The 20610-nt window shown below is 55.9% G+C and overlaps 1 protein-coding gene across 1 annotated transcript in view; it reads right to left on the reverse strand.

The window, feature by feature from the left end:
• The window catches only part of LOC147091281 (condensin complex subunit 1-like), a gene marked incomplete at its 5' end in the record, with an annotated part of 45385 nt that overhangs the window by 10005 nt on the left and 14770 nt on the right, over nt 1-20610 (reverse strand). Inside the window, 11 exon segments of the mRNA XM_085976705.1 lie at nt 3329-3409; nt 5450-5544; nt 6505-6682; nt 8045-8200; nt 8673-8796; nt 10962-11068; nt 14320-14399; nt 14402-14508; nt 18061-18267; nt 18417-18501; nt 20118-20250. Coding sequence (XP_085832831.1) covers nt 3329-3409; nt 5450-5544; nt 6505-6682; nt 8045-8200; nt 8673-8796; nt 10962-11068; nt 14320-14399; nt 14402-14508; nt 18061-18267; nt 18417-18501; nt 20118-20250 — 1353 coding nt within the window.

Here is a 20610-nt window from a genome sequence, read left to right on the forward strand (position 1 = left end):
TGTGTGTGTGGGGCTCAGTGCCACACCGGGTGCGAGATCAGGTTAACTCAGCACAGGTCGGGGATGGAGCCTGGGCCTTTCCTGGTGTGTGTGTGTGTGGGGCTCAGTCCCACACCGGGTCGGCGATCAGGCTAAACCAATAACCATCAGTCTTTTCCCCGGGTCTCCCTCACTGACGGGCGAGTGTGAGTCGTGAGGCTAGGCCACCCTCTAGTGGCAGAGGGGGCACACTGCAGTTCAGCTGTCCGATGCCCAGGAAAAGACTTGCATTTCTATAGCGCCTTGCACTACCTCAGGACGTCCTAAAGCACCTCACAGCCATTGAAGTACTTTTTGAAGTGTAGTCACTGTTGTAACATGGGAAACGCGGCAGCCGATTTGCACACAGCAAGCTCCCACAAACAGCAATGTGATAATGCACCAGATAATCTTTTTTAAGTGAATGTTGGTTGAGGGATAAATATTGGCCCAGGACACAAGTGAGACCTCCGCCCTGCTCTTCTTCCAATAGTGGCCTTGGTTTACAATCTCATACGAATGACGTCACCTCAGACAGTGCCGTGCTCCCTCAGTACTGCCCCTCCGACAGTGCAGCGCTCCCTCAGTACTGCCCCTCCGACAGTGCAGCGCTCCCTCAGTACTGCCACTCCGACAGTGCAGCGCTCCCTCAGTACTGCCCCTCTGACATTGCAGCGCTCCCTCAGTACCGCCCCTCCGACAGTGCAGCGCTCCCTCAGTACTGCCCCTCCGACAGTGCAGCGCTCTCTCAGTATTGCCCCCCGACAGTGCAGCGCTCCCTCAGTACTGCCCCTCCGACAGTGCAGCGCTCCCTCAGTACTGCCCCTCCGACAGTGCAGCGCTCCCTCAGTACTGCCCCTCCGACAGTGCAGCGCTCCCTCAGTATCGCCCCTCCGACAGTGCAGCGCTCCCTCAGTACTGCCCCTCCGACAGTGCAGCGCTCCCTCAGTACTGCCCCTCCGACAGTGCAGCGCTCCCTCAGTACTGCCCCTCCGACAGTGCAGCGCTCCCTCAGTACTGCCCCTCCGACAGTGCAGCACCCCCTCAGTACTGCCCCTCCGACAGTGCAGCGCTCCCTCAGTACTGCCCCTCCGACAGTGCAGCGCTCCCTCAGTACTGCCCCTCCATCAGTGCAGCGCTCCCTCAGTACTGCCCCTCCGACAGTGCAGCGCTCCCTCAGTACTGCCCCTCCGACAGTGCAGCGCTCCCTCAGTACTGCCCCTCCGACAGTGCAGCGCTCCCTCAGTACTGCCCCTCCGACAGTGCAGCGCTCCCTCAGTATCGCCCCTCCGACAGTGCAGCGCTCCCTCAGTACTGCCCCTCCGACAGTGCAGCGCTCCCTCAGTACTGCCCCTCCGACAGTGCAGCGCTCCCTCAGTACTGCCCCTCCGACAGTGCAGCGCTCCCTCAGTATCGCCCCTCCGACAGTGCAGCGCTCCCTCAGTACTGCCCCTCCGACAGTGCAGCGCTCCCTCAGTACTGCCCCTCCGACAGTGCAACGCTCCCTCAGTACTGCCCCTCCGACAGTGCAGCGCTCCCTCAGTACTGCCCCTCCGACAGTGCAGCGCTCCCTCAGTATCGCCCCTCCGACAGTGCAGCGCTCCCTCAGTACTGCCCCTCCGACAGTGCAGCACCCCCTCAGTACTGCCATTCTGATGGTGTCTGCTCCGCAGCACTAGGAGTGTCGGCCTGGGATTATGGGGCTCCAACCTCCGGAGTGGGGCTCGAACCCACGGCCAGAGGGGATAGTGCGCTACCAACTGAGCACGGCTGAAATCTGAAATTTAACAAGAGATTCCTGCTTGAGCATTTGCCCACTAATCCCACCGGTAAACGCGTCCTGTTACGCCTGCTGGCCTGGAGGGGGCGCAGCGCAGATTCAGCAGAATGATACCGGGGCTAAAAGGGTTGAATTATCTGGACATGTTGCATAGGCTGGGCTTGTATTCCCTCGAGTATAAAAGATTAAGGGGCGATCTAATTGAGGTGCTTATGATGCAAGGATTTGATAAGGTAGATAGAGCGAAACTACTACTTCTGCTGGGGGCCCGGTGCAACCCTAAATTTAGAGCTAGGCCGTTCAGAGGCGATGCCAGGAAGCACTTCTTCACACAAAGGCTCGTGGAAATCTGGAACTCTCTCCCCCAAAAGGCTGGGGGTCAATTCAAAATTTCAGAACTGAGATCGATAGATTTTTGTTAGGCAGGGTTATGAAGGGGTACAGAACCAAGGTGGGTAGATGGAGTTGAAATACAGATCAGCCAGGATCTAATTGAATGGCGCAACAGGCCCAGGGGGCTGAATGGCCTCCTCCTGTTCCTATGGCAACAGGCCCGCGGAATGGCCACCTCCTGTTCCTGTGGTAACAGGCCCAAGGGGGCTGAATGGCCTCCTCCTGTTCCTATGGCAACAGGCCCGCGGAATGGCCACCTCCTGTTCCTGTGGTAACAGGCCCAAGGGGGCTGAATGGCCTCCTCCTGTTCCTGTGGTAACAGGCCCAAGGGGGCTGAATGGCCTCCTCCTGTTCCTGTGGTAACAGGCTCGAGGGGCTGAATGGGCCTCCTCCTGTTCCTGTGGTAACAGGCTTGTGGGGACTGAATGGCCTCCTCCTGTTCCTATGGTAACAGGCTTGTGGGGACTGAATGGCCTCCTCCTGTTCCTATGGTAACAGGCCCAAGGGGGCTGAATGGCCTCCTCCTGTTCCTATGGCAACAGGCCCGCGGAATGGCCACCTCCTGTTCCTGTGGTAACAGGCCCAAGGGGGCTGAATGGCCTCCTCCTGTTCCTGTGGTAACAGGCCCAAGGGGGCTGAATGGCCTCCTCCTGTTCCTGTGGTAACAGGCTCGAGGGGCTGAATGGGCCTCCTCCTGTTCCTGTGGTAACAGGCTTGTGGGGGCTGAATGGCCTCCTCCTGTTCCTGCGTAACAGGCCCAAGGGGGCTGAATGGCCTCCTCCTGTTCCTGTGGTAACAGGCTCGAGGGGGCTGAATGGCCTCCTCCTGTTCCTGCGTAACAGGCCCAAGGGGGCTGAATGGGCCTCCTCCTGTTCCTGTGGTAACAGGCCCAAGGGGGCTGAATGGCCTCCTCCTGTTCCTATGGTAACAGGCTCAAGGGGGCTGAATGGCCTCCTCCTGTTCCTATGGTGACAGGCTCAAGGGGACTGAATGGCCTCCTCCTGTTCCTATGTTCTGGGAGAATGGTTTGACTCCTGTAACGTCAGTGGGGAGCTGGGGCGACACTCCTAGGACACATTCTCTTTCTCTACCCCCCCCACACACCACACCTCGTGGACTCGCTGTCAGCACACTCACTTGGCGGTCCGGAACCTCTGACACAGTTTCTCCACAAGGCTCTCTGTCTGCTTGTCCTTGGTGATGTAGCTGAACATCTGCCTGAGAAAAAGTAAAGACAGGCTCGTGGTCAGCGAACAGCACAATCTCACGAACACAAGCCAAGGGTTGGGGGGACAGTAGGCCCAACGACACAAAGGAGACTCCCTCCTCTCTCCCCCGGGACCAGGCCTCCCCAGAGCCCCCCGCACCCCCATGCCCAAACCCTACGTGACCCCCGACCCTGGAGCCCCCTCCCCACCCCCAGGGACCAGGCCCTACGTGGCCCCCACCCCAGAACCCCCTCCCCACCCCCAGGCCTTCCAGACCCTCCTCCCTGGGACCAGGCCCCGCCCGACACATCCCCCCCCACCCTCCCCGGGACCAGGCCCCGCCCGACACATCATCCCCCCCCCCCCCGGGACCAGGCCCCGCCCGACACATATCTCCACCCCCCCCCCCCTCCCCGGGACCAGGCCCCGCCCGACACATCACCCCCTCCCCGGGACCAGGCCCCGCCCGACACATCCCCCCCCCCCCCGGGACCAGGCCCCGCCCGACACATCTCCCCCCCCCCCCCACCGGGACCAGGCCCCGCCCGACACATCATCCCCCCCCCCCCCGCCCCGGGACCAGGCCCCGCCCGACACATCATCCCCCCCCCCCCCCGGGACCAGGCCCCGCCCGACACATATCTCCACCCCCCCCTCCTCCCCGGGACCAGGCCCCGCCCGACACATCCCCCCCCCTCCCCGGGACCAGGCCCCGCCCGACACATCCCCCCCCCTCCCCGGGACCAGGCCCCGACTGACACATCCCCCCTCCTCCCCGGGACCAGGCCCCGCCCGACACATCCCCCCTCCCCGGGACCAGGCCCCACCCGACACATCTCTCTCTCCTCTCCCCCCCCCCCCCCGGACCAGGCCCCGCCCGACACACCCCCCCTTCCCCGGGACCAGGCCCCGCCCGACACATGCCGCCCCTCCCCGGGACCAGGCCCCGCCCGACACATCCCCCCCTCCCCGGGACCAGGCCCCGCCCGACACATCCCCCCCCCCCGGGACCAGGCCCCGCCCGACACATCTCCCCCCCCCCCCCCCCCAACCGGGACCAGGCCCCGCCCGACACATCCCCCTCCCCGGGACCAGGCCCCGCCCGACACCCCCCCCCAGGACCAGGCCCCGCCCGACACCCCCCCCCCGGGACCAGGCCCCGCCCGACACATCCCCCCCCCCCTCCCCGGGACCAGGCCCCGCCTGACACATCCCCCCCCCTCCCCGGGACCAGGCCCCGCCCGACACATCCCCCCCCCCTCCCCGGGACCAGGCCCCGCCTGACACATCCCCCCCCCCTCCCCGGGACCAGGCCCCGCCCGACACATCCCCCCTCCCCGGGACCAGGCCCCACCCGACACATCTCTCTCTCCTCCCCCCCCCCCCCCCCCGGACCAGGCCCCGCCCGACACACCCCCCCTTCCCCGGGACCAGGCCCCGCCCGACACATGCCGCCCCTCCCCGGGACCAGGCCCCGCCCGACACATCCCCCCCTCCCCGGGACCAGGCCCCGCCCGACACCCCCCCCCCAGGACCAGGCCCCGCCCGACACCCCCCCCCCCCGGGACCAGGCCCCGCCCGACACCCCCCCCCCCCGGGACCAGGCCCCGCCCGACACCCCCCCCCCCCCCTCCCCGGGACCAGGCCCCGACCGACACACCCCCCCCTCCCCGGGACCAGGCCCCGCCCGACACATCCCCCCCTCCCCGGGACCAGGCCCCGCCCGACACCCCCCCCCCCCTCCCCGGGACCAGGCCCCGCCCGACACATCCCCCCTCCCCGGGACCAGGCCCCGCCCGACACATCCCCCCCTCCCCGGGACCAGGCCCCGCCCGACACATCCCCCTCCCTGGGACCAGGCCCCAACTGATCATCTCCCCCCCAGCCCGGGACCAGGCCTCCCGGACACACACCCCCACCTCTCTAGGACCAGGTCTCCAAGATCCCGCCACCCCTCCCACTCTCCTCGGACCAGGTCTCCGCAACCCCCCTCCTCCCTGGGACCAGGCCTCCAAGACCCCACTCCGTTCTTCCGCCCCGCCCCGCCCACCTCATGATGGTCTGAAAAGGCTCCTCCTCAACCCCGCACTCTGGGTCCGAGAGTCGGCTGATAATGTCTGGTAGCAGGTTATACACGGCGTTCCCCTGTACAAGAGGGAGAGAGAGGGGAGGCACATCAAGCTGCAGTATCTCCATGCTCACCAGGAGGCAGTGTTAATGACCGACTCCTTCACGTTCCGAGTGTGCGCGCGTCACTCCCATATCAGAGTGTGTGTGTCACTCCCATATCAGAGTGTGTGTCACTCCCATATCAGAGTGCGCGCGTCACTCCCATATCAGTGTGTGTGTCACTCCCATATCAGAGTGTGTCACTCCCATATCAGAGTGTGTCACTCCCATATCAGAGTGTGTCACTCCCATATCAGAGTGTGTCACTCCCATATCAGAGTGTGTCACTCCCATATCAGAGTGTGTCACTCCCATATCAGAGTGTGTCACTCCCATATCAGAGTGTGTCACTCCCATATCAGAGTGTGTCACTCCCATATCAGAGTGTGTCACTCCCATATCAGAGTGTGTCACTCCCATATCAGAGTGTGTCACTCCCATATCAGAGTGTGTGCGCGTCACTCCCATATCAGAGTGTGTGCGCGTCACTCCCATATCAGAGTGTGTCACTCCCATATCAGTGTGCGCGTCACTCCCATATCAGTGTGCGCGTCACTCCCATATCAGTGTGCGCGTCACTCCCATATCAGTGTGTGCGTCACTCCCATATCAGTGTGTGCGTCACTCCCATATCAGTGTGTGCGTCACTCCCATATCAGTGTGTGCGTCACTCCCATATCAGTGTGCGTCACTCCCATATCAGAGTGTGTGCGTCACTCCCATATCAGAGTGTGCGCGTCACTCCCATAGCAGAGTGTGTGCGCGTCACCCCCATATCAGAGTGTGCGCGTCACTCCCATAGCAGAGTGTGTGTGCGTCACTCCCATATCAGAGTGTGCGCGTCACTTCCATATCAGAGTGTGTGTCACTCCCATATCCACCCCACCCAGCTCCAGTCCCGTTCCCCCCAGTCCCTCCCTCGTGCCCCAAGCGTACCTTGTTCGACAGCTCGTTGAAGAAGCTCCGGGCCAACATGGCGATGCCCTCGTCCTCATCGATGACCAGTACCGCCATTTCGCTGATCTGACCTTTCACCTTGACCATGTCCTTGAGGATCAGGTGGGTCATCACGATCAGGGCCGTTCGGCGCACTGTCGGTGAACTGTCCCGCAACCTGGGCAAGGGAGAGGGGAGTTTGAGAGGAGCACGGCAGAGGGGTGGGCGCAGCATCAGAGCGGCACCCTGTCACTGACTATCTCTACTGATGTTAATCCAGCTCCCTCACACGGTCACTCAGTAACCCCTCTCCCCCAGCACCCTGTGTTACTGACTGTATCTCTACTGATGTTAATCCAGCACCCCCACACTGTCATTCAGTAATACCCCTCTCCCCAGCACGTTACTGACGTTAATCCAGCTCCCTCACAGTCACTCAGTAACCCCTGAAATTGGGCATCGGCGCCCTTCAGGAATTAAGGGGTTAACAATGCAGCTTGCACACTAGAGACGGTTGAGAACAGAGACCAGCGGAGACAGCTCAGACATGCTGACCACAAGGTCTATGATTGACCGGAAACTATGGAACCTAGAGATAAGTAAAACCACACGGGCCACAGCGAGACAGAAATGCAGACATGTGGTTTTACTAAAGGTTACAAAAAGTAACAGGTGAGATCATAAAGATCATGTGACAATAAAATATAGGCGAAAGGTTGAGAGACGCGAGATAGGGAATTAGCAACTGTGCACACGGGCTTTAAGCCAATTAAAACAGTGTAACGGGATTGTGCACGATGCTACCATAACTTTTGAATGCATAAATATGTAACGATTACTGTATCAATTTGGAGAAGTCTCCTGGTGCGCCAGTAGAGATCGTCTCCCCACCAGTGTAATAAAGACCACTTCAATAACTATCTAAAACCTTGTGTCGAGTGTTGGTTTAAAATACTCAACACCCCTCTCCCCCGCAACGTGTTACTGACTGTATATCTACTGGTGCTAATCCAGCTCCCTCACACTGTCACTCAGTAACCCCTCTCCCTCAGCACCGTGTCACTGACTGTATCTCTACTGATGTTAATCCAGCTCCCTCTCACTGTCACTCAGTAACCCCTCTCCCCCAGAGCCCTGTGTTACTGACTGTATCTCTACTGATGTTAATCCAGCTCCCTCTCACTGTCACTCAGTAACCCCTCTCCCTCAGCACCGTGTTACTGACTGTATCTCTACTGATGTTAATCCAGCTCCCTCTCACTATCACTCAGTAACCCCTCTCCCCCAGCGCCCTGAGTCACTGACAGGGGAAATACCTCATTCTTGGCCAGTCTCAGATCCAATCCCATCTCATACCATTACCCTTGGTCAGTCACTAAGCTAATCCCACCTCACACCCTCTATTCTTGGCCAGTCTCTGATCCAATCCCATCTCACACACGCTACCCTTGGCCAGTCTCTGATCCGCTGGAATCTCTCACCCGCCCTGACAGCAGGAGGATGGGCTGAAGGTACCTGGATGAGTGGCGAGGCAGTTTACCTGGCGTACAGGTGCGGGGTCCAGGGCTCGATGAGGTTGGGGAAACGGAAGGAGAGGTCACCGAGGGCCACCATGGTGTTGGAGCGGATGGTGGGCTGGGCCGACTTCTCCAGCATAGTAAACAGGAGGCGGAGATGCTTCTCACAGAAATCGTGACTGTGGAGAGAGACGGAGGAGGGAGGGGTCTTGAACACCACGATCAACCATTACATTAACGTTTCACACCCCACCCTCTGGACAGTTACACGTCAGTCTCCCCCCTCCCCGATACACAATCTACCCCACAGTTACCTGCCCAACCCTTTAGTTACATGCCCAACACACACACACTCCCCTCTTCTGCCCCACCAACATACACACACACCTTGGCCAGGCTCTGATCCAATCCCATCTCACACCCGCTACCCTTGGTCAGTCTCGGATCCAATCCCATCTCACACCCATTATTTATGGCCAGTCTCTGATCCAATCCCATCACACACCTGCTATTCAACCCCCGCCACCTGACACACACACACAAACCACCCCCTCGTCCCCGACACATAAACAACACCTCTTTCCCCCGGGCACCCAGTCACCCCAGCACAGCCCTTGCCGCCCCTGAGCTCAGAGTGGGCGCCTCCCTTACCTCACCATGGCGATCTTGCAGAGGGCAAGGCAGGAGGCCGCGGCCAGGTCCGGGTCACTGTACTTGCCGGGGTTACTGCAGATCTTCACAATCAGGGGCACGAAGGCGGAGAGCAGCTGCCGATCTGCAAGGAGACGGAGGGAGTGACACACTGCACAGTATCTGTAACCGTTCAAATAACGGAGTGGGAGGGACCACCGAACCCCTCATTGATTCTCGCCCCCCCTCCAGTCAGACTCCTCCCCCCCACCCTCCCGTGCACTCTCCCCTATAACAACATAGAATTAGGAGTAGGCCATTCGGCCCTTCGCGCCTGCTCCGCCATTCAATGAGATCATGGCTGATGATCTACCTGAACGCCACTTTCACACCCGATCCCCAATTCCCCACGAGTCCAAAAAATCTATACATCACGGACTCTCCCCACCCATTTAATCTCCTCCCACAGCCCATGTACACTCTCCCCCTATCATGGACTCTACCCACCCATTTAATAATCTCCCACAGCCCATGTACACTCTCCCCCTATCACGGACTCTACCCACCCATTTAATCTCCTCCCACAGCCCATGTACACTCTCCCCCTATCATGGAGTCTACCCACCCATTTAATCTCCTCCCACAGTCCATGTACAATCTCCCCTATCATGGACTCTATCCACCCATTTAATCTCCTCCCACAGCCCATGTACACTCTCCCCCTATCATGGACTCTACCCACCCATTTAATAATCTCCCACAGCCCATGTACACTCTCCCCCTATCACGGACTCTACCCACCCATTTAATCGCCTCTCTCAGCCCATGTACACTCTCCCCTATCATGGAGTCTACCCACCCATTTAATCTCCTCCCACAGCCCATGTACACTCTCCCCTATCATGGAGTCTACCCACCCATTTAATCTCCTCCCTCAGCCCATGTACACTCTCCCCTATCATGGACTCTACCCACCCATTTAATCTCCTCCCACAGCCCATGTACACTCTCCCCTATCATGGACTCTACCCACCCATTTAATCTCCTCCCACAGCCCATGTACACTCTCCCCTATCATGGACTCTACCCACCCATTTAATCTCCTCCCACAGTCCATGTACAATCTCCCCTATCATGGACTCTATCCACCCATTTAATCTCCTCCCACAGCCCATGTACACTCTCCCCTATCATGGACTCTACCCACCCATTTAATCTCCTCCCACAGCCCATGTACACTCTCCCCTATCATGGACTCTACCCACCCATTTAATCTCCTCCCACAGCCCATGTACACTCTCCCCTATCATGGACTCTACCCACCCATTTAATCTCCTCCCACAGCCCATGTACACTCTCCCCTATCATGGACTCTACCCACCCATTTAATCTCCTCCCACAGCCCATGTACACTCTCCCCTATCATGGACTCTACCCACCCATTTAATCTCCTCCCACAGCCCATGTACACTCTCCCCTATCATGGACTCTACCCACCCATTTAATCTCCTCCCACAGCCCATGTACACTCTCCCCTATCACGGACTCTACCCACCCATTTAATCTCCTCCCACAGCCCATGTACACTCTCCCCTATCACTGACTCTACCCACCCATTTAATCTCCTCCCACAGCCCATGTACACTCTCCCCTATCATGGACTCTACCCACCCATTTAATCTCCTCCCACAGCCCATGTACACTCTCCCCTATCATGGACTCTATCCACCCATTTAATCTCCTCCCACAGCCCATGTACACTCCCCCTATCATGGACTCTATCCACCCATTTAATCTCCTCCCACAGCCCATGTACACTCTCCCCTATCATGGACTCTACCCACCCATTTAATCTCCTCCCACAGCCCATGTACACTCTCCCCTATCATGGACTCTACCCACCCATTTAATCTCCTCCCACAGCCCATGTACACTCTCCCCTATCATGGACTCTACCCACCCATTTAATCTCCTCCCACAGCCCATGTACACTCCCCCTATCATAGACTCTACCCACCTATTTAATCTCCTCCCACAGCCCATGTACACTCTCCCCTATCACGGACTCTACCCACCCATTTAATCTCCTCCCACAGCCCATGTACACTCTCCCCTATCACGGACTCTACCCACCCATTTAATCTCCTCCCACAGCCCATGTACACTCTCCCCCTATCATGGACTCTATCCACCTATTTAATCTCCTCCCACAGCCCATGTACACTCTCCCCTATCATGGACTCTATCCACCTATTTAATCTCCTCCACCCAGCACCCACCCCGCCCCATCACCCTGTGGGGGTAACTCACCATCGAGCAGTTCCACATCACAGATTTTGCGGACCAGCTCTGCCTCTGTGTCGTCGGCCGAGGCCTCCACCAATCCCAGCTCCTCCTCGATGGCGCTCGTGCTCGCTCTCTTCGGGAACGGGAGAGAGACACAAAAAAAAACTTTTAAATCCCTCACTGTTGAGAAGTCTTGAAGTGGGGAGGGTCACGGTTCAAGGCAGGGGCCGGGGGGGGGGGGGGCGGGCGCAGCGTGTCATGGCGCAGGGGTCGGGGGAAAGGTTGAGATTGTAGTTTGATGGCAGGCTGAGGGAGGGGAGGAGTTTCCCATGGATCGATTAGGTTCGAGTCGGAGAGACGAGACTCAATATTCCAACACATGGAGGGAAGTGTGTGGAGGAAAGGGGGGGACTGGAGGCCGGGGGGTTGGGGCAGGAGCAATTTTCCCTGTAAGCTGCACTTTGCGCTCTCTTTCTTTTTAATGCACGGTCCCTTTAAATTTCGGTGCGTGCGCGGTATTTACAATGTAACAGCTGGTGAGCGGCCTGCGGGGAACATTTCAGATTACTGGGGGGGGCCGCGCGCGCACCTTAGCGGGAACATTGGGCACGGGATTGGAGGTCAGGGGGTAAGCGACACTATTCAGGTGCCGACGTCAAGGGCGAGTGAAGAATTTGGACATGTCTTGATTATATGAAATTGGGAATTATTGTGTTAGAAACATAGAAAAATGAGCAGCAGGAGTAGGCCATTTGGCCCTTGAGCCTGCTCCGCCATTCAATATGGTCGTGGCTGATCCTCTATCTCAATACCAAATTCCCGCTCCCTCCCCATACCCCTTGATGCCTTTTGTGTCTAGAAATCTATCTATCTCCTTCTTAAATATGTTCAGTGACTTGGCCTCCACAGCCTTCTGTGGTAGAGAATTCCACAAGTTCACCACCCTCTGAGTGAAGAAATTTCTCATCTCAGTCCTAAATGTCCTACCCCGTATCCTGAGACTGTGACCCCTCGTTCTGGACCCCCCAGCCAGGGGAAACATCCTCCCTGCATCCAGTCTGTCTAACCCTGTCTGAATTTTATACGTTTCAATGAGATCCCCTCTCATTCTTCTAAACTCTAGTGAATACAGGCCTAGTCGACCCAACCTCTCCTCATACGACAGTCCTGCCGTCCCAGGAATCAGTCTGGTGAACCTTCGCTGCACTCCCTCTATGGCAAGTATATCCTTTCTTAGGTAAGGAGACCAAAACTGCGCACAGTACTCCAGGTGTGGTCTCACCAAGGCCCTGTATAACTGTAGTAAGACATCCTTGCTCCTGTACTCAAATCCTCTTGCAATGAAGGCCAACATACCATTTGCCTTCCTAACTGCTTGCTGCACCTGCATGTTTGCTTTCAGTGACTGGTGTACAAGGACACCCAGGTCCCTCTGTACATCAACATTTCCCAATCTATCACCATTTAAATAATACTCTGCCTTTCTGTTTTTTCTACCGAAGTGGATAACTTCATGTAAGAATTCGCAATAATTTACAGTTCTGAAGATCAATTTTTTTTGATTAAAGAATCCCTGGGCGTTGTGCTTTAAAATTTCCAGGGGTAAAAATGGCTGTCACACCACATGGCCGAATGACAAGAGGGGTTTGGAATACAGCTGTGTGTGTCTGGAAGTAAGGTTCAATGAAGACAAAGGACAATGCTTTGTTTACAAAGCAATTGAATGCTATTAGCATTTGTTTGTATATCGAGTGGATACATCTAAACTGCAGAAGAGACTTTTGTACCTTGAATGGGAAACGTTTAAGAATTGAATGGGTCTAAATCACCCAGCACTGGACAATAGAGCAGTTGTATCTCCCTTTTGTTTCAGCCCAGGGAGCTCCGGAAGACACATTAACCCAGTCTAACCACTTTGAGTTAGCCAATCACAGCTTTCTCTTGTGTATTGGACCCTTTGGGCGGGGAGTTTTGCACACAGCCCTTGCAGGGCAGAACAGCAGGGGGGAGGGGGGGGGGGGCTCACCAGATATATAAGATAGTTGCTGAGAAGCTCTCTCTTTTTTTACTTCCTGGGACCATAGGTGAGTCTCTCTCTCTCTCTCTCTCTCTCACTTCGCTGGACCACAGGTGAGCAGGGTGTTCTGACTCCTCAGCAAAACAACCTAGTTAAGGAGTTTGGGGGATGGCAATTTAAGGGGATATTGCCAAGATTGTTTAACCAACATTGTGGTCACTTACCCCTCGTTTTTGCCGTCTGGCCTTACCCCATTTTAAGCAACTTTACTGTAATTACTGTGTTCGTGTGGGATAGTTTGATATTTTGATTATAGTTTCTTTTAGTTAATAAAACTTGATTTTTTTCTCTCATCCAAACTACGTGTCTGTTTTAATATCATTATAAGCCCTGCAGTCAGAACTGGAAGGAGGGGTAGCGATTCGTGACCGCTGTTTTAAAATTGGTTTTATTGGCATTGGTCTGGGTGCAGGCAAAGGCTGCAAGACCAGGAAAATTACTTTAAACCAGTTTAAAGAAGCCCCAGCCTTACAGTCACATTTATCCACGTTATACTGCATCTGCCATGTACTTGCCCACTCACTCAACTTGTCTAAATCGCCTTGCAGTCTCTTTGCATCCTCCTCACAACTCTCAATCCCACCGAGTTTCATGTCATCAGCAAACTTGGAAATTACATTTGGTTCCCTCATCCAAACCATTGATATATATTGCGAATAGCTGGGGCCCAAGCACTGATCCCTGTGGTACCCCACTAGTCACCGCCTGCCACCCCGAAAAAGTCCTATTTATTCCTACTCTGTTTCCTGTGTTAACCAATTTTTAATCCATGTGCTTTAATTTTGCACAGTAACCTCTTATGTGGGACTTTATCAAAGACCTTCTTGGGGGGTGGGTGCAGTTGTGAACTCGAGGGGGGAGGAAGGCCAGGGGTCAGGGGGGGCTCCGGCTCCTCCAGCGGAGGGAAGGGTCGAGTCGAGGGCAGGGTTGAGTCGAGGGCTGCGGCTCCCCCAGGGGTCAGGGTTCCATTTCCCCCCCCCGGGGGGGGGGTCAGGGATTGGGGCTCCAGTTGTCCCCAGGGGTCAGGGCTCCATTTCCCCTCCGGGGGGGTCAGGGATTGGGGCTCCAGTTGTCTCCAGGGGTCAGGGCTCCATTTCCCCTCCGGGGGGGTCAGGGATTGGGGCTCCAGTTGTCTCCAGGGTCAGGGCTCCATTTCCCCTCCGGGGGGTCAGGGATTGGGGCTCCAGTTGCCCCCAGGGGTCAGGGCTCCATTTCCCCTCCGGGGGGGGGGTCAGAGATTGGGGCTCCAGTTGCCCGCAGGGGCGAGGGCTCCAGTCCCACCCCAGCCCCGGGGGGAGCGCTCACCTTGGACCTTCTGCTTCCGGGTCTTCTCCTTGGCGTCTCCGCTGCTCCCGGTTCACCCTGCGGCGCTGCATCTCCGGGCCCGAACCGCTCGCTCGAGATGCACCATCTGCTGGAGGGCCACGTGCCCCACGAGGGAGACCAGATTGGTCAGGCGGTAGACCGGCAACCCAGGCTGAGAATCCGGACAATCTACGGCAAAGGGAATCTGATCATGACTCATGAAGTAACACTGGGCGGCCAGCTGGTGGCGCCGTCCAAGGAGTATAAATACTCGGGCATGGGCCCAGCTTGCTCAGGATGTTTCTGTAACCAGGAACTAGTGATTGTAACTAGAAATCTCAGGGTTTTGAAACAGTTGATTAAAGCCTTGTTCTATACTCAAACCAAATGCTCAGTAGTCTTTTTACATCAGCGGCCCCACCTCCCAAGCAGAACACAGGCGGTCAAAATCAGAGAGTTTTGACAGTTTTTCCTTCGTTAGAATCAGACAAACCTACAACACAGGAAGTGGCCATTCGGCCCGTCGTGCCTGTGCTGGCTCTTTGAAACAGCAGTCGTGCTCAGTCCCACTTCCTCGCTCTTTGTCCGTAACCCTGTAAATTCCTCATCCGTCCAACTCCCTCTTAAAATCATCGATGGAATCAGCTTCCGGCACCTTTTCAGGGAGAGCGTTCCCGATCCAGACAACTCTCCGAGTGAAAGCATTTCTCCTCATCTCCCCTCGCGATCTTTTCCAATGATTTTAAAATCTGTGACCTCTGGCTGTTGACCATCTACTCTATCAAAACCTCTCACCATCTTGAAAGCCTCTATTAGGTCACCTCTTGACCTTCTCTGTTCCAAGGAGAACAGGCCTAACTTTTCCAACCTCTCCTCATAACTGAAGTCCCTCATCCCTGGTAAACCTCCTCTGTACCCTTTCAAAGGCCCTTTACATCTTTGCTGAAGTGCGGTGCCCAGAACTGACCACAATACTCCAGCTGAGGCCTAACCAGTGATTTACTCTGTTTCCACTGGCAGGAGGGTCGGTGTCCAGAGGACACAGATTTGAGGTCATTGACAAATGAACCAGAGGGGGGGGGAAGAGAAGGAGAATTTGTTTAGACATAGCAGGAGTAGGCCATTCGGCCCCTCGAGCCTGCTCCGCCATTCAATGAGACCATGGCTGATCATCCAAATTCAGTACCCTGTTCCTGCTTTCTCCCCATATCCCTTGATCCCTTTAGCCTCAAGAAATATATCCAACTCCTTCTTGAATATATTTAATGAATTGGCCTCCACTGCCTTCTGTGGTAGAGAATTCCACAGGTTCACCACTCTCTGGTGAAGAAATTCCTCCTCATCTCTGTCCTAAATGGCTTACCCCTTATCCTTAGACTGTGACCCCTGGTTCTGGACTCCCCGACCATCGGGAACATCCTTCCTGCATCTAGTCTGTCTAGTCCTGTTAGAATTTTATAAGTTTCAATGAGATCCCCTCTCATTCTTCTAAACTCCAGCGAGTATAAGCCCAATCGACCCAATCTCTCCTCATACGTCATTCCTGCCATCCCAGGTATCAGTCTGGTGAATCTTCGCTGCACTCCCTCCATGGCAAGAACATCCTTCCTCAGATAAGGCAACCAAAACTGCCCACAATACTCAAGGTGCGGTCTCACCAAGGCCCTGTACAACTGCAGCAAGGCATCCCTGTTCTTGTACTCGAACCCTCTCGCCATTTGCCTTCTTAACCGCCTGCTGCACCTGCTGCATGCTTACCTTCATGCTTACAAGGACACCCAGGTCTCATTGCACTTCCCCTTCTCCCAATCTATTGCCGTTCAGATAATAATCTGCCTTCCTGTTTTTGCCCCCAAAGTGGATAGCCTCGCATTTATCCACATTATACTGCATCTGCCATGCTTCTGCCCAATCGCCCTACCTGTCCAAATCATACTGGAAGTTTTTGAGTTTGAGAGATCTGGAATGCACTGCCTGAAAAGGTGGCGGAGGCAGATGTAATGGTAACTTTCAATAGGGAAATTGGATAAATACTTCAAAAAGGAGAAATTTGCAGGGCTCTGGTGAAAGAGCAGGGGGAGCTGGGACTAAATGAATAGCTCTTTCAAAGAGTCAGCACAGGCACGATGGGGCAATTTCTTTTAATGTGTTTATAGAATGTGGGCGTCGCTGGCAAGGCCAGCATTTATTGCCCATCCCCAGTTGCCCTCGAGAAGGTGGTGGTGAGCCGCCTTCTTGAACCGCTGCAGTCCGTTGTGGTGAAGGTGCTCCCACAGTGCTGTTAGGGAGGGAGTTCCAGGATTTTGACCCAGCGACGATGAAGGAACAGCGATATACTTCTAAGTCAGGATGGTGTGTGACTTGGAGGGGAACTTGGAGGTGGCGGTGTTCCCATGCGCCTGCTGCCCTTGTCCTTCTAGGTGGAAGAGGTCGCGGGTTTGGGAGGTGCTGCCGAAGAAGCCTTGGCGAGTTGCTGCAGTGCATCTTGTAGATGGTACACACTGCAGCCACGGTGCACCGGTGGTGGAGGGAGTGAATGTTTAAGGTGGTGGATGGGGGTGCCAATCAAGCGGACTGCTTTGTCCTGGATGGTGTCGAGCTTCTTGAGTGTTGTTGGAGCTGCACTCATCCAGGCAAGTGGAGAGTATTCCATCACACTCCTGACTTGTGCCTTGTAGATGGTGGAAAGGCTTTGGGGAGTCAGGAGGTGAGACACTCGCCGCAGAATACCCAGCCTCTGACCTGCTCTTGTAGCCACAGTATTTATGTGGCTGGTCCGGTTAAGTTTCTGGTCAATGGTGACCCCAAGGATATTGACGGTGGGGGATTTGGCGATGGTAATGCCGCTAAATGTCAAGGGGCGGTGGTTAGGCGCGCGCTTGTTGGAGATAGTCATTGCCTGGCACTTGTGTGGCGCGAATGTTACCTGCCACTTATCAGCCCAAGCCTGAACGTCGTCCAGGTCTTGCTGCATGCGGGCATGGACTGCTTCATTATCTGAGGAGTTGCGAATGGTCTGCTGAACACTGTGCAGTCATCAGCAAACATCCCCACTTCTGACCTTATGTTGGAGGGAAGGTCATTGATGAAGTAGCGGAAGATGGTTGGGCAAAACACTGCCCCGAGGAACTCCTGCAGCGATGTCCTGGGGCTGAGATGATTGATCTCCAACCATCTTCCTTTGTGCTAGGTATGACTCCAGCCAGTGGAGAGTTTCCCCCCCGATTCCCATTGACTTCAGTTTTAGTCGGGCTGCTTGATGCCACACTCGGTCAAATGCTGCCTTGATGTCAAGGGCAGTCACTCTCACCTCACCTCTGGAATTCAGCTCCTTTGTCCATGTTTGGACCAAGGCTGTAATGAGGTCTGGAGCAGAGTGGTCTTGGTAGAACCCAAATTGGGCATCAGTGAGCAGGTTATAAGTGAGTAAGTGCCGCTTGATAGCACTGTCGATGGCACCGGCCATCACTTTGCTGATGATTGAGAGTAGACTGATGGGGCGGTAATTGGCCGGGTTGCATTTGTCCTGCTTTTTGTGGACAGGACATACCTGGGCAGTTTTCCGCATTGTCGGATAGATGCCAGTGTTATAGGTTCCTTCATGGGTTTATGCCACTTTATGGGGCCCTGCGGCTCAGCCGCGGTCGATCCAGCAAAGCCAGCACCTTGGGCACGGACCATACGTTTTGGGGGGGGGGGGGGGGGGGGGGGGAAGCATGCCATCGCCAAGCGCCTTCTCACCTTTGCCCTCTGAACTCTCCTCTGATTGGCCGGCGGCCGGCGCCTCCTCCTCCGCGTCCTCCCTCAGTGCGCAGTGGTCAGTCAGCAGGCTGGCGCAGCGAAGCAGGAGGGCTCCGCACAGCCGGTCGGGGTTCTCGGCCAGCTGGTACAGCAGCCCGACGGCGGCAGCAGTGAACGGGCGCCAGTGGAGGCTGGGCAAGGAGAAACCTGTGAGGGTGACAGAACGAGAGAGGACAGGGAGAGAGAGAGAGCAATCAAATCAGTAAGCTGAGCGAGGGGAGCCTCGTTCCCTCCCCCACACCCCACCACCCTCCCAAACCCCCGGGGTGCGGGCACAGGCCTAGGCTTACGCTTACCTTCAGTCACGGCTTCGGAGAGGTGGGCAAACAGCGGGTGATCGCGGGGCAGGCGGAAAGGGGTGGTGCTCTCTCCCGGCGGCCCCTGGAAGAAAAAGCGGGAGGGGCCCAGCGTGAGTGATGGCAATCAGGCTCCCGTCATAACACAAACACCCGCCGACCACCCACCCCGGGAAAGGCCCAGGCTCCATCCCCGGCCTGTGCGGAGTTAGCCTGATTCTCACCCGGTGTGGATACTGAGCCCCCTCCCCGCCCCCCCACACACACAGCAGAAGCGCCCCCCCCTCCAATTCTCCCAGCACCCCGTGCTCGCTGACCGACATCGGCTCCTGGTCCAGCCATTTAAAATTCACCAACCTTGTTTCAAATCCTTGCATCACCTCCTCGCCCCCTCCCTATCTCTGTAACCTCCGCCAGCCCCTGCAACCCTCCAAGATCTCTGCGCTCCTCCAATTCTGGCCTCTTCACATCCCTGTGCCTTCAGCTGCCTGGGCCCCTAGCTCTGGAATTCCCTTCCTAAACTTATTAATGATCTAGACAAGGGAACTAGATGTAATATCTCCAAATTTGCAGACGACACAAAGCTGGGTGGGCTTGTGTGCTGTGAGGAGGATGCCGAGAAACTCCAGGGATGATTTGGACAGGTTGGGTAATTGCATCTGCCATGCTTCTGCCCAATATAACGTGGATAAATGTGAGGTTATCCACTTTGGTGTCAAAAACAGGAAGGCAGATTATTATCTGAACGGCAATAGATTGGGAGAAGGGGAAGTGCAACGAGACCTGGGTGTCCTTGTGCACCAGTCGCTGAAGCTAAGCATGCAGGTGCAGCAGGCGGTTAAGAAGGCAAATGGTATATTGGCTTTCATAGTGAGAGGGTTCGAGTACAGGAACAAGGATGTCTTGCTGCAGTTGTACAGGGCCTTGGTGAGGCTACATCTTGAGTATTGTGTGCAGTTTTGGTCACCTTATCCGAGGAAGGATATTCTTGCCATGGAAGGAGTTCAGCGAAGATTCACCAGGCTGATACCTGGATGGCAGGAATGACGTATGAGGAGAGATTGGGTCGATTGGGCTTATATTCGCTAGAGTTTAGAAGAATGAGAGGGGATCTCATTGAAATGTATAAAATTCTGGCAGGACTAGACAGACTAGATGCAGGAAGGATGTTCCCGATGGTCGGGGAGTCCAGAACCAGGGGTCACAGTCTAAAGATAAGGGGTAAGCCATTTAGGACTGAAATGAGGAGGAATTTCTTCACCCAGAGAGTGGTGAACCTGTGGAATTCTCTACCACAGAAGGCAGTGGAGGCCAATTCATTAAATATATTCAAGAAGGAGTTGGATATATTTCTTAAGGCTAAAGGGATCAAGGGATATGGGGAGAAGGCAGGGACAGGGCACTGAATTTGGATGATCAGCCATGATCGCATTGAATGGCGGAGCAGGCTCGAGGGGCCGAATGGCCTACTCCTGCTCCTATCTTCGATGTTTCTATGTAAACCTCTCCGCCTCTCTCTCTCCTCCTTTAAGACGCTCCTTAAAACCTGTGACCGAGCCTTTGGTCATTTGTCCGAATATCTCCTTGCGCTGCTCGGTGTCAAACTCGGTTGGATTTAGGCTCCTGTGAAGCGCCTTGGGACGTTTTTAAACTACGCTGAAGCTGTTCTTGTCGAGGGGGTAAAGCCCCTCCGCATCGCACCTTCTTGCAGTGTGAAATCTTTCCGATGGTGAGGCAGATGTCTCGGGCGAGCTGATAATCCTCTTTTGCTCGAGCTCCCAGTCCGACTGTGAACAGAGTCTCCAGGTTACTCCCCACGATCTCCGGCTCACCGCTGGGGGAGAGACAGAGAGAGGTTCCACACGGGTTAGATACAGAGTAAAGCTCCCTCTACACTGTCCCATCAAACACTCCCAGGGCAGGTACAGCACGGGTTAGATACAGAGTAAAGCTCCCTCTACACTGTCCCATCAAACACTCCCAGGGCAGGTACAGCACGGGTTAGATACAGAGTAAAGCTCCCTCTACACTGTCCCATCAAACACTCCCAGGGCAGGTACAGCACGGGTTAGAAACAGAGTAAAGCTCCCTCTACACTGTCCCATCAAACACTCCCAGGGCAGGTACAGCACGGGTTAGATACAGAGTAAAGCTCCCTCTACACTGTCCCATCAAACACTCCCAGGGCAGGTAC

This window comes from Somniosus microcephalus, unplaced genomic scaffold (genome assembly GCF_052327205.1).
Source record: "Somniosus microcephalus isolate GS21.2 unplaced genomic scaffold, FLI_Smic_1.0 unresolved_chr3, whole genome shotgun sequence".
NCBI classification, from domain to species: Eukaryota; Metazoa; Chordata; class Chondrichthyes; order Squaliformes; family Somniosidae; genus Somniosus; species Somniosus microcephalus.